This window comes from Chiloscyllium punctatum, chromosome 15 (assembly GCF_047496795.1).
Source record: "Chiloscyllium punctatum isolate Juve2018m chromosome 15, sChiPun1.3, whole genome shotgun sequence".
Lineage (NCBI taxonomy): Eukaryota > Metazoa > Chordata > Chondrichthyes > Orectolobiformes > Hemiscylliidae > Chiloscyllium > Chiloscyllium punctatum.
Genome location: NC_092753.1, coordinates 54,112,747 through 54,127,789, shown reverse-complemented (window position 1 = coordinate 54,127,789; position 15,043 = coordinate 54,112,747). Strand labels below are relative to the sequence as shown.

Genomic DNA, 15,043 nt, shown 5'->3' with positions numbered 1-15,043 from the left:
AGTATACAGTTCTTGAGTGTTGGGAATGTGATCAGTTTAACTGTCATTTAAATTTATATGAAAATATACTACAAATTAGATTTGAAGATGTGTAAAAATGCTATGAATAATATTACGGGGAGAGAGATTCTGTAACCCTCATTTATCCTGTTGCTTTGGTCCATTGGCCTTATGTGATTTGCTGAACAGCTGAAATGTGGCATGTAATTTTGACTGTTTAAAGAAATGTGGGATATCTAAAAATTTTTTGATTTGCCTTTCAATTTCAGGGGACCTTTCAGTGTTGTGCGACGCTGTATCAATAGAGAAACAGGACAGCAGTTTGCAGTGAAGATTGTAGATGTGGCCAAGTTCACTTCCAGTCCTGGCCTGAGTACAGAAGGTATGGAAATTTATTATCTATTTCGAGCTACAAGAGTATGAAATGTGTTTTTTCTTGAAACTTAAATTTCTTTCAATATTTAAAAAAAAGTCCAACAACTACATTTTAACTATATACTTGGGTCACTTTGGCTTTCTGAATGTCTTGTTCAACCTTCAAGATAGAGTGAACTATTTCGTACCATCAATATGTTGTGGTGAGTAAATAGGTCACTGCCATGGCTGACCTGTGCCCTCCCTGTTCAATTGCAAACTGAATTGATAGCATAGACCATTGAGTTTTAAACAAATCATGGCCCAGAATTTTCTGAGTGTTTTTGTCTTCTGATATGCACTTACCTTTGAAGGAGGCTGCACTACTTTGGAAAAATTTGTGCCAGGCTCAAAATCTGACATCCAGAATTCCGACAAGCTGTAGTACATTAGGGACATTTAAGCGACTCTTGGATAGGCATGTGGAAGATTGTACAATGAAGGCTATTTAGCTTAGTCACGTCTTAAAGTAAGAAAAAAGGTTGGCACAACATTGAGGGCCCGTACAGTGCTGTATTGTTCAATGTACAATGTAAGCAAAGGTCAAGGATTCCAACTGCATGACCATCTCAATCCAGTTGTGAATGTCATAATATGGTGGAGATGCTTGGCATGATAACCCATGTATGCACCTCAACACCATATATTTTTGTCATCTCATATTTTTTCCTGCCATCTGATCTTCTGCAAGGAGCTCAGATGAAAATGGTTGAGCTGTTCAGCTGATGTTGGCACACATTTCTAGTCTCATATAGTGCACAGCTGTCAAGATCTATTGCTTCTTACAGTCTTTCACTTTGCTGCTTAGACCTCTTCCTCTTTGTTCCCAGATTGATGTTTGAAGTCTGTCAACAGCTGCATTTAGATAATTTGTGCACATATCTTGTTGTCAGCATTGATGACTTGAGAGAGTCTGGTACCAACAAGTGAACTTGTCTTCTCACAGTTTCTAGTTATGATTTGAAACCTTTTGGTTTGAGAAACTGCTTTCCTCTGTATTTTTCTGTCTCTATCATAAAGTTGAAGCTGCCACATGCATTGTAGAGCCACATCCACCATGATACTCCAGACTTAGCAATAATCAGCTAGAAACAGGAAATCATGAAGTATTCTTTTATTAATCAACCTTTTCAGATGACTTACAGCGCACATCTGGGGGCGGTGGGACTTCAACCAGTACCTTTCTACAAAGAGGTTGTGACACTAATACTGCGCCTTGAGCCCTCAGTTGTGAAGCATATCCTTGGAAGCCTGGGTCTTTGCCTGTAGCTATCTCAGACTGAGCAGTTTCCAATCAATGCATTATCTAATTTCTATGGTGGAATTATCATATAGAAGACATCGGAGAGCAAGGGCAGGGATGAACATTCTGCAGTGTTGCTTCCAGAAAACAGCCAACCTTCTTTGTACAGATGTACAGCATGGAAGCAGATCCTTTGGTTCAACTAGTCCATGTTGACTAGATATCCTACATTAGTCTAGTCCCATTTGCCAACATTTGTTCCATATCCCTCTAAACCCTTCCTATTCATACACCCATCCAGATGCCTTTTAAATGTTTGTAATTGCACCAGCCTCTACCACTTCCTAAGGGAGCTCATTCCATGCCACACCCTTTGTGTGGGAAAGGTTGTCCTCAGGTCCCTTTTTAAATCTTTCCACTTTCACCTTAAACCTATGCCCTCTAGTTTTGAAACACTCTACCCTGGGGAAAAGATCTTGACAGTTCATCCTATTCATGCCCCTCATGATTTTATAAACCTCGATAAGGTCACCCCTCAGTTTCTGATGCTCTAGGGAAAATAATCCCAATCATTCAGCCTCTCCTGATAGCTCAAACCCTGCAACCCTGGCAACTATAAACCAAATATTACGTACAGATTTATAAATGTAACTACTAATTACTTTAACCCCCCAGTCAACTGTCTGATCTAGAATATACATTAGATTATGATGCCAAATATACTAAAAGCACACTATTTGCTCTTTGATGTTATTGACAAAACAGCTTAAACACTCCACCTGATTAACCTCAATAACTGCAATCAGGAAAAGTAAATTTGTAAAACCTATTTTCAAAACTGATTTGCAAATAAAGGTGTGGATTGACAAAGTGTAATGGAAGAATAAAACAATTATCATTATTTCTAATCCTAAATTGCCTTGACATGACAGTAGTTGGTTTTCTTTGTAAGGCACAGCAGTCACAATTAAAATATAAAATTACTAAAAATATTAATTAATGAATAAAACAAAATATATTCCAACTCCACTTCAATTCTCTTTGCTTCTCAGTATAAAAACAGAAGGCCATTTAGTCCATTGTATCTGTGCCAGTTTGTGATACTGTTCAATTAATGCAATGCCCCCTTTTCTTCACAAAAGCCCTGTACATATTTTCCTTTTGTGTATTTATCCAATCCCCTGTAGAAGACTGACTCTGCCATCACCACCCCTTCAGGCAGTAGAAGCAAAATAATAGCTACTCGCCTTGTTTTTTTTTAATGCTGACTGTCTTTAGTTAGAGTCATAGAGCTTATACAGCATGGAAACAGATTCTGGATTAGTGGTGCTGGAAGAGCACAGCAGTTCAGGCAGCATCCAAGGAGCAGCGAAATTGACGTTTTGGGCAAAAGCCCTTCATCAGGAATAAAGGCAGTGAGCCTGAAGTGTGGAGAGATAAGCTAGAGGAGGGTGGGGGTGGGGAGAAAGTAGCATAGAGTACAATGGGTGAGTGGGGGAGGGGATGATGGTGATAGATCAGGGAGGAGAGGGTGGAGTGGATAGGTGGAAAAGAAGATAGGCAGGTAGGACAAGTCATAGGGACAGTGCTGAGCTGGAAGTTTGGAACCAGGGTGAGGTGGGAGAAGGGGAAATGAGGAAACTGTTGAAGTCCACAGAGCCTTCAGTCCAACTCATCCATGCCGACCAGATATCCTAAATTAATCTAGTCCTGTTTGCCAGCATTGGGCCCATATCTCTCTCAACCCTTCAATCCAAATGACTTTTAAATGTATTTGTACCAGCTCCACCATTTCCTCTGGCAACTCATTCCATACACACAGCATCCTCTATATGAAAAGGTTGCCCCTTAGGTCCCTTTTAAATCTTTCCCCTCTTGCCTTTAAACCTATGCCCTCTAGTTTTGGGCTCCCCTACCCTAAGGAAAAGATATTGTCTACGTGCCATGCCCCTCATGATTTTATAAACCTCTATACAGTTATATGAATGAGATGCTGAAGTAGGCATTTTTGCCCCTCAGACCTCTTTTGCCCATTAATAAGATCATGGCTGATCTCATTGCCATCATAAATTCACATTCCCACCATCCTTGATAACCTTTCACATCTTCCTTAGCAAGAATCTATGCACATCTATGAATGCATGAAAAATGTTCGAAGATTCTGCTTTCATGCCCATGTTAGGAAGAAAGTCTAAAATTTCATATCCCTCTATCGGGAAACATTTTGCCTTGTGTCTCTTTTAGATGGGCAACACCTTATTTTTAAACAGTGACTTTAGCTCTCATTTCTTTTGAGGAAACATCCTCTTTGCATCTATCCTGTCAAGGCCCCCAGTGATCTTATATATTTTAATTGTCATTTCATACTTTACTAAACTCCAGCAGATACAAGCCTGTCTGACCTTTCCTCATAAGACAACCTGTCCAGGTATGCGCCTGGTTTTATGACCAGAACCTGGCCGAGCTTTACCAGTTCATTATGGTTCCAGATGGGATACCTTAAACCATTAGGCTGAACGAGAATGGATGAATTGGGTCCCCTTTTATCACTCACCCCTTGGCTGATAGCAATAAGGTTAATTTAGAAAGGATCCCTTCTCCTGTGGCTACCTTTTCTCCCAGACCCAAATGAACTTTTGGAAAAGGAATCTGTTTAACTAGGCTATCTTGAATCAATAAAAAGAATGGGTTTATTAATTAGTACCCATGATAAGAAATACTGACACCACACAATCTCACACAGATTAGAAATAAGAGGTGAGTCCAAAAATATCAAAGTTTTAAAAAAGATATGTTATGCTAAATTGTTCCCAAAGAGTTAGTAGTTGAACCCTTTGCAATGGAAGTGACCAGTAGCTTTAACATTGGCAGTTGAACAATTGGTTTCACACAATCTTTAGGGTTTGCCATTGATTAATACTCTGGTTCTGATTCCTTTTTGATGGTGATTAATTTCTACTGTTGAGGATGAGAGTCCTTTGTCCTGTTTTCCTTTTGTCTACTGTTAGCTAACTAATCTCTAGTACTGTGAGAGAGATTCTTTATCTGCAACACAGGTGACTAAAGAATAGTTTTTTGACTGTAACCTTGAGAGCATGCTATTTCCCAAACTCAGGCAGATACTCGTGAGAGCATTCATGCTCACTAGCGTACTCCAGTCCAACCAAAAGTGACTTTTTAATCCATCCTCCTGTCTTTCAGAGAGACAGACATAAACTGTAATTGCAGTTTGAAACACATTTCACAGGGGTAGCTTGTGCTCAAGCACAAGATCATCAGCCTCTCAGTTTTGTTTAAAATTACAAGAGATCACAGTTCTCTCTGTTTTAATGTGCCTCTTTGACCACTCCCTTTTGAAGACTGTTACTTTCAGATGCAAAGGGAATTTGAAATATGACATTGTTAGTGTGTCTCTTAGGCACTTACTTAAATTATGCCTGCAGTTATTTTGCCATTTTGTTTGATAAACACATTTTGGAATTAAGGACTAAAAACTCCCATAGTAATTTAGAGTTCCAACTCATCATGATAACACTAGTAAAATGTTGTTTAAGTCCGAGTTCACTTAATTTATCAAGTTTGAAGTTACGCTGGACATATTCAAGGATGTACCAAATGTCTTTTATAATAAAATCTAAATTCTGGCTTCTGTGAATTGTCACTGTATGTTTCACTTAAGTCTGAAAAGTAATCGTTCAACACTAGTTCCTGTTAATAAGTTTTGAGAAGATTTATAGCTCAGGTTGAGGTTCTAGATGTAGATTTGCTCACTGAGCTGGAAGGTTTGATTTCAGACATTTTGTCACCATACAAGGTAACTTTTCAGTGAGCCTCCAAATGAAGCACTGGTGGTGTAGCCCATTTCCTGTTTAGACTTTTGAGTTTCCTTGGACTGGTGACATCATTTCCTGTAGTGACATCATTTCCTCTGGTGATGTCATTTCCTGTTCTTTTTCTCAGGGGTGGTAAATGGGATCATTTACATACAACACATACAGACCAAATATTGAACTACAGAAGAAATCATCCCAACATCCACAAATTAAGCTGCATTAGAACATTATTTCAATGAGCCACTACACACTGCAGCACAGAGGAACTACACAGAGCAGAGGAAAATCACCAATAAGGTGTATTCAAAAAGAATGGGTACCCAATGAACATAGTCTGCTGATTTCTGAGCAACAAGCCAAGCCAGCAGACAAAACACATCTTGAAACCCTAGCCACTCTCCCCTACATCAAAGACATCTCTGAAATGACTGCCAGATTATTCAGACTCCTTGGCATCATGGTAGCCCATAAACCCACCAACTTACTAAAACAACATGAACTTAAAAGACCCTATATAGACAATATGCAAAACTAATGTCATCTACAAAATACCTTGCAAAACTGTTTTTAAAAAAAAAACACTACATTGGACAAACAGGCAGAAAACTAGCCACCAGGATACATGAACATTAACGAGCCATGAAATGACATGAGTCACTCTCACTAGTATCTTTGCAAATGGATGAGGAAGGACTGGAGGATGAGGAAGGTCATATGGGACAACAGATCCGTCCTAGGACAATCCAAACAAAGACATGCACGAGAATTCCTAGAAGCATGGCATTCCAACCGGAACTCTTATCAACAAACATATTGACTTCTGAGAAAAAGAACAGGAAATGACGACACCATAATTCTATTCATTTTAAAATCGTGATAGAAAAGGATAGACCAGATCTAAAAGCTGAAGTTCTAAATTGGAGAAAAGCCAATTTTGACAGTATTATGCAAGAACCTTTGAAAGCTGATTGGAGGCAGACATTCGCAGGTAAAGGGACAGCTGGAACATGGGAAGCCTTCAGAAATGAGATAACAAGAATCCAGAGAAAGTATATTCTTGTCAGGGTGAAAGGGAAGGCTGGTAGGTATAGGCTGGATGACTAAAGAAATTGAGGGTTTGGTTAAGAAAAAGAAGGAAGCATATGTCAGGTATAGACAGGATAGATTGAGTGAATCCTTAGAAGAATATAAAAGAAGTAGGAGTATACTAAAGAGGGAAATCAGGAGGGCAAAACGGGGGCATGAGATAGCTTTGGCAAATAGAATTAAGGAGAATTCAAAGGGATTTTACAAATATATTAAGGACAAAAGGGTGACGAGAGAGAGAATAGGGCCCCTCAAAGATCAGCAAGGCGGCCTTCGTGTGGAGCCACAGAAAAAGGGGGAGACACTAAATGAATATTTTGCATCAGTATTTACTGTGGAAAAGGATACGGAAGATATAGACTGTAGGGAAATAGATGGTGACATCTTGCAAAATGTCCAGGTTACAGAGGAGGAAGTGCTGGGTGTCTTGAAATGGTTAAAGGTGGATAAATCCCTAGGACCTGATCAGGTGTACCCGAGAGCTCTGTGGGAAGCTAGAGAAGTGATTGTTGGGCCTCTTGCTGAGATATTTGTATCATCGATAGTCACACGTGAGATGCTGGAAGACTGGAGGTTGGCTAACGTGGTGCCACTGTTTAAGAAGGGTGGTAAAGACAAGCCAGGGAACTATAGACCAGTGAGCCTGACCTCAGTGGTGGGCAAGTTGTTGGAGGGAATCCTGAGGAACAGGATGTACATGTATTTGGAAAGGCAAGGACTGATTCGGGATTGTCAACATGGCTTTGTGCGTGGGAAATCATGTCTCACAAACTTGATTGAGTTTTTTGAAGAAGTAACAAAGAAGGTTGATGAGGGCAGAACAGTAGATGTGATCTATAGGACTTCAATCAGGCATTCGACAAGGTTCCCATGGGAGACTGATTGATTAGCAAGGTTAGATCTCATCGAATAAAGGGAGAACTAGCCAATTGGATACAGAACTGGCTCAAAAGTAGAAGAGGGTTGCTTTTTTTAACTGGAGGCTTTTGACCAGTGGAGTGCCACAAGAATCGGTGTTGGGTCCTCTACTTTTTTGTCATTTACATAAGTGATTTGGATGCGAGCGTAAGAGGTGCAGTTAGTAAGTTTGCAAATGACACCAAAATTGGTGGTGAAGTGGACAGTGAAGAGGGTAACCTCAGATTACAACAGAATCTGTACCAGATGGGCCAGTGGGCTGAGAAGTGGCAGATGGAGTTTAATTCAGATAATTGCGAGGCGCTGCACTTTGGGAAAGCAAATCTTAGCAGGACTTGTACACTTAATGGTAAGGTCCTAGGTAGTGTTGCTGAACAAAGAGACCTTGAAGTGCAGGTTCATAGCTCCTTGAAAGTGGATTTGCAGATAGATAGGATAGTGAAGAAGACGTTTTGTATGCTTTCCTTTATTGGTCAGAGTATTGAGTACAGGTCATGTTGCGACTGTACAGGACATTGGTTAGGCCACTGTTGGAATATTGCGTGCAATTCTGGTCTCCTTCCTATTGGAAAGATATTGTGAAATTGGAAAGATATTGTGAAATTGGAAGGGTTCAGAAAAGATTTACAAAAATGTTGCCAGGGTTGGAGGATTTGAGCTATAGGGAGAGCTGACCGTCTGGGGCTGTTTTCCCTGGAGCGTTGGAGGCTGAGGGGTGACCTTTATAGAGGTTTACAAAATTATGAGGGGCATGGATAGGATGAACAGGCAAAGTCTTTTCCCTGGGATCCAGGAGTCCAGAACTGGAGGGCATAGGTTTAGGGTAAGAGAGGAAAGATATAAAAGAGACCTAAGGGGTAACTTTTTCACTCAGAGGTTGGTACGTGTATGGAATGAGCTGCCAGAGGAAGTGGTGGAGGCTGGTACAATTGCAACATTTAAGAGGCATTTGGATGGGTAAATGAATAGGAAGGGTTTGGAGGGATATGTTCCGGGTGCTGGCAGGTGGGGCTAGATTGGGATGGGATATCTGGACAGGTTGGACCGAAGTGTCTGTTTCCATGCTGTACATTTCTGACTCTATGACCATAGGAAATGATGTCACCACAAGAAATGACATCACAAGTCCGAGGAAACTCAAACATATGAACAGAAAACGGACTACACCACCAGTGCTTCATTTGGAGGCTCACTGAAGATGTTATAGTATGGTGACAAAACGTCTGAAAACGAACCTTCCAGTTCAGCGAGAAAACCTACATCCAGAACTAGTTTCTGTTCTGACCCTTTACCCATTTTGTACTCCTACTGCTCCCGTCCCTTTTAATCCCATGGGCTTCACCATGTTATAATGCGGCGTTTTAATTTAACACCTTCTAAAAGCCCTTGCATAAAATATCTTTTGCGCTCCCTTGATAAACTCACTTCCTTATTTCATCAAGTTAGGGTTTTACTCAACAAACCATGTTGACTTGTATTTATTCACCCATATTTTTACTGAGTACCGCTTAATTTTGGCCCAAAGAGCTCCCCATCGTTGACTTTTGGTTGACTGTTCTGATATTCCAAGCTTGACCCTTTTCCTTATTTTTGATCAGGCCATCAGTTGTTATTTTTTCAGTGTTTTGAAACTGTCCTCAAATGTTTGTAGGACTGGTCAGTAGCTCAGCAATTTTCATTCTTATTTCCCTCTGTATTCTAGTATGCATCTTATCTGGGCATCATGATGTTTCTGAGCTCTCTAAGTGCTTATTTATCTATTTTTATCATATCTGATATCATTACAACTTCCTCCTTAGCCACATTTATCTTCCCTAAAAAAAAAGAGGATACTGACAATGGAAATTATTTATTTAGTATCTCAGACATACTCTATACTTCCCAAGAAAAGTCTCATAACCTTACTCTATTCATTGTTAGAAGATCCATTCTTGTTTTCTGCACCCTTTTTTCCTGTTTTAAGTTCATAAAAAAGGGAACCCAAAAGTAATTTATTAGCTACTCACAGGTTTTCTAAGTCCTCCTCTCTCCTATTTTGGTCTCTTGTACTTTTCTGCTTTCCAAACAAATAGTTTCAGTTTTGGTGGGACACAAAATAAAGGCTGGTACATAAGTGTTTATGAACTGCAGATTTCCAGAGTGAATATTTATTGGGTTACTAATTTTTTGCAGTTGAGGAAAATTATATTCATCATTATTCTGATCACTTCTGTACTGTGCCGTCCATGTAGCCCACCATGTTCAGAGATGTGTCCTCAAACATTATTGACAATCAATTTAATCATTCAATCTTCAAGTAAAATTGAGAGAAACTTATCAATTTTGAAAAGAGACTTTCAGACATTTCTCTGTGACTTGCAAACATGATCAAACAAAGGAGTGTGAGACTGAGATGAGTGGTGAGTCTCCTTGTTATCAGTTGTCACAAACTCTTTACTGGAACTAAGTACCTTGGCCAGTCACAAGAAATTTTTACTTTACCTGAAATAATCTGTTCCAAAGAATAGCATATCTCGGAAATTTAAACTCCTGTGATCATGTCTCCAGGCTCCCAAATTTCTCCACTGGAAAAACACATTCAACTGGACAAAAACGTTTTCATGAATTTAAAAGCTTCATATCTCCCATAAGCCTGAGATGCAAAGAAATCTATGTGCTGGTCTGTGAATTATAGAAAGCTAGTATACAGGGACAGCAAGTAATTAGGAAAGTAATAGATTATTATGTTTTATTGCAAGAGTTTCGAAGAGTCTGAGGTGACTTAATTGAAAAGTATAAAATCCTAAGGGCACTTGACTCCGATGTGGAAAGAATGTTCTACATTTGCCTACAACTTAAAAACTAGAGGTCTTAGTTTAAAGATAAGGGATGGCCCATTTAAGACATGAAGAAATAATTATTTTTCTCTGAAGTTTGAAAGTCTTCGGAATTCCCTTCCACACAGCAGTCAATGTAAAATCTTCAAATAATTATAAGGCAGAGGTCGATAGATTTTTGATATCACAGCAGGTCAGACAGCATCCATGGAGAGAGAGCAAGCGAGTGTTTGAGTCGAGGTGACTCTTCATTAGAGTTCTTCATTTCAGCTCTGATGAAGAATCATCTGGACTCAAAACTTGCTTGCTGTTTCTCCATGAATGCTGTGATCTCCAGCATTTGATATTTTCAGTACAGATTCCAGCATCTGCAGTAATTTGCTTCTACGTAGATAGAATTTTGACTATCAGGTGATGAAAGATAAATCGAGACATGAAGGAATGTAAAGTTGAGGTTAAAATCAGATCAGCCATAACCTTATTGAGCGGTGGAGCAGGTTTCAAGGACTGAATGGCATAATCTTCTTTCTCACTTAAATGTTTGTATAAGCCTGTGTGTTACAGATGAAAATAACTTTCAACTCTTGGTTACGTTGAGAATCCATGATAGTCCACATGTTCTTTCAACTCCACAAACAAATTGAATCCACAGCATCACAACTTCTGTGTTCCACACCACACTATCCTACCTTGGAACATCATTGTAATCCATTTATTGCTGTTGGTTCAAAATCCTGGATTCCCTCTCCACAGCTTCATATGTACCTATACACTACAGATAGCAGTAGTTGAAGAAGACAGGTCACCACCACCTTCTTGAGGGTGATTGAGTTAGGCAAGAAAATTGGTCTAGCCCACATTCTGTGAATGAAATGTTTAAAAGTTACACAATTGCATTCCTGCCTTTCTAAATCTAATTTTAAAAGTACATGATGTTTGCTTGAACAATCACTAGCATCACATATATGCTATGCATAAAGTCTGAATCATTATGGCATTTAACCTATCAGGTCTGTGCCAGCTCCCTATAAACCTGCAAGTTTAATTAAAGTGTCCATCCAGTTTGGTTTTGAAATCAGTCATTCCCTCCGCATCTATCCCATTGGGGGCAGTAAGTTCCTGTTGATTATCACAAATTCCATGGAGCTATTTATAGGTTTAACTTACCATTCTTCATTTGAAAGTCCTTGCCCTTTCATTTCCCTATTTCACTCAGCGCCTCTTGCTCCATGTATATTAAAAATCTGTCCTTTAGCAGTTATCACTCTACCTTCCGACCAACTGTTTCTAATTTGTATGTCAAATGAAAGTTCTTCCTTGCAATCCTTTATTTTCAAACTAAACTAAAAAGCAGTTAACTTTTGGTTTCATTTAATGGGTTGAGTGAGCATGTTGGTAGAGATCGCTATGGAATGGATGGTTGTGATCTCAGTAAAGAAAGAAAATGAGGTAATGCTTGATAATTGAGTAAAACACACACCAAGATTAACAAGTGTGCTTCATGCCGATTGATAAGAGCTGTATGAAAATAATTAATTTTTAATGCTAACTTGTGGCCGAAGTTCTTGAGAAGATTTGTAGCTGAGGTTGTGGATGAAGTTGTTGACTTGTTCGCTGAGCTGATAAGTTTGTTTGCAAATGTTTTGTCATCATAGTAGATAACATCAGTGTGGCTCCAGTGAAGCTTTGGTTTTCTGTCCTGCTTGCTATTTCTGTCCCAGTTTGTTGAGGTGGGTGGTATCATTTCCAGTTTTGTTTCATAGTGATTGGTATATGGGGTCTAATTCTAGATGTTTGTAATGGAGTTCTGGGTTGACTGCCAGGTGTCCTGTGCATGTCTTCATTTGGCTTGTCCTAGGATGGATCTGTTACCCTAGTTGAATTAGTGTCCTCCTTTGTCCATATGGGCACAACTGATAGTTGATCATGTTTCTTGGTGACTAGTTGGTGACTGTATACCCTAATGGCTAGTTTTCTTCTGGTTTGCCCAAAGTAATGTTTGTGGCAGTCTTTACATGGTATTTCGCATATAACTTTGGCTCTGTTAGTTGTGGGTATGGGATCCTTTGTACTCACCAGTAGCTGTCGTAGTTTGGTAGCTCACAAACCAACAAGGACATGCATGGGAATTCCTTGAGGCCTGGAACTCCATTAGCAAACATGTAAAGCTAGACCCCATATACCAACCAGAAAGAAACAAAACCAGAAATGATACCACTCACCTCAGCAAACCGAGACCCATTAAAAGCAAGAAGGATAAAAGACCAGTACTTCACCAGAGATGGACTAATGATCTTACCTAGTAAGATGATGAAATGTCTGCAAACAAACTTACCAGCTCAGTGAGCAAGTCAACAACCTCACTAACTTGTGGCAATTGACTTAGCCTCTGACAGGCATTGAGGCTTACTTGACCTTTACTAGATCAGGTTTTCCCCAGATGATGGATGGAAAGATAGCTTCTACTTTTGGATTGTAACTTATCTATGAACTCATCTTAACAAAAAACACATCAATGCTCCCTCAGTGAGTTATTTAGATATATTAGTTTCCAAGATGGCTGCATAGACAATTTGGTGGGGTAAGTCTTATTTCTCAGTCTTGGAATTGGACAGATGGCCCCCAGTAATGATCAAGAAATGATCAAGAAGTTAACAGTTCAACAGACTTGGTAAAATTGAATCCAAGATTAGATTGCATTTATCATAACATTAATTTAAGGGTGTTTATCAATATATAATGACTAGAATGAAGTGCTTATGGAAACACAATGATCTTTATAATGCAATGATTGTAAAATAAAAGCTGATGTGAGTTTTGATAGCATTTACATAGGTTATGGCTTTTGCTTGGCAGTTTTGCTGTGGAGTTAAGCTTCTGGACTTCTTTTTACCGACCCAGAATGCTGCGATAAGCGTTAAGATTCAATAATTCTTGCACTTTAATTTAAATTATTTTAAGAATGAATGCAGGCAGAAGAACACTTATTAAGGTTTTACTATTTAGCTGCAAAGGTTCAAGGAGCCATGCATTCAAACTGAGAAGCATTCCTGTAATTACTGTTATTAACAGCTCTTACGTTCAGAGAAGCAGAATGAAAGACATGAATTACTACTAACTTTATTTGGTGTAGTTCTGTATTTTATCAACATGCCACTTGCAAGGTAGTGTGACACGCAAGCCTCTTAACCCGCATTTTTAAATGAATATAAATTAAGTGGAGTTCATTAAAATGTAAAATAAATTTGCACCCCTGCCTTTTTAAAATAAACAGTTGTAGTTATATTCTGTAACTTCAGATTTTAAAAGTAACTATATTGAGCATGAAACTTGAACAGATTTGTCATAGTCTTATCTATTGCAATAATAATTTTGGCCCACATTTGTGTTTTGCCTTTTTAAAAATCCCACATGGTGTTTCCTTAAGGCACAACAGAAAAAGAATGCTCTGCAAGGGGATGATATTAGAAATGGTGCACAGTAGGTTTGTTAAAGGAGTGAGTTTCTTACAGGATCATTAAAAGTGATCAAGATGGAGATAAGAGCGAAGGAATGGAGGATGAAATTCCAAATTCAGGAGCTTAGAATGTTGAAGTTTGGGCAAAGAGAGTTGGGAGTGCACATGCAACCATCACCAACGGAACAGTGTATTCAAGGACTGCAGAATTGTAGGTTTGGAGGAGATTGTAGACATGATAGTAATTCTGGAATGTTTTTCTCAAACGCAAAGGAAAATAAAAAACAAGTAATAGATTGGTAGAACGTGTGATGTTAGAGAAAGACCATCCATGGAAAAGGAAATATGATGGAAAGAAAGCTTGAAGATAATGAATGTCATCTAAGCAAACAGTTGGATGAAATACGTGAAAGCAATAGAAAACAGCTCCAAGAATAGATGCACTGATTTGTAGATTCTGTGAAAACACACATATTGAAAGAGCTGAAAACAATGAATGCTTTGGGTCTTTTCCTTTATTTCCCTCCTTTTGCTTTTGTTGGAATATACCCATCCTGTACTTGAGGCATCTCTTACTTAACGATCACCCATTTCAATGATTTGAAATCGGTACTCGTCAAGATTATTCCATGCTCCATTCCGCTACTAACCTAAACCTCTCAATATGAAGACTACCCCGACTCAGATGTTCCCCTATAGAAAGTTGGTCTGTTGATATTGAGGTAACTGACGTTATCCAAACCACTTTGTATTCTTGTTTGCTTTCTATTTCTTTTGCACACTATTTGGAGGGCTGTAGAGTGTGCTGTTTTTGTTTCTCAACCTAACTGAAATGGTCTCTGTCCCTTACCCCATAAAGAAATTCCAAGTTATCCAATATTACATGTGTTCCTGCTCATTACTACCATCCAGCTTTGCTTTTTTTCCCTTTTCTATCTTTTCTGAACACATTATAATCTTGTACACAGTCCTCACCATATTTAAGGAGAAAGTGAGGACTGCAGATGCTGGAGATCAGCGTCAAGAGTGTGGTGCTGGAAAAACACAACAGGACAGGCAGCATCCAAGGAGCAGCAGAATCTACATTTCGGGCATAAGCCCTTCATTAAACCATTCCTGATGAAGGGCTTATGCCCGAAACGTCGATTCTCCTGCTACTTGGATGCGGTCTGATCTGCTGTGCTTCTCTAGCACCACATTTTCGACCCTCACCATTTTTAAGTCATGTTTCCATTAATGCCATTGCATATCTTGCACTGCTATTTGTGCTAGCAAC

The 15,043-nt window shown here is 39.1% G+C and overlaps 1 protein-coding gene across 9 annotated transcripts in view; it reads left to right on the top strand.

Moving 5' to 3' along the window:
* The window catches only part of caska (calcium/calmodulin-dependent serine protein kinase a), a 746,802-nt gene that overhangs the window by 125,621 nt on the left and 606,138 nt on the right, over positions 1–15,043 (top strand). For all 9 annotated transcript variants that reach the window (XM_072585162.1, XM_072585159.1, XM_072585161.1 and 6 more), the window contains exon 2: positions 270–382. In XM_072585162.1, coding sequence (XP_072441263.1) covers positions 270–382 — 113 coding nt within the window. The remainder of the gene's footprint in view (positions 1–269; positions 383–15,043) is intronic.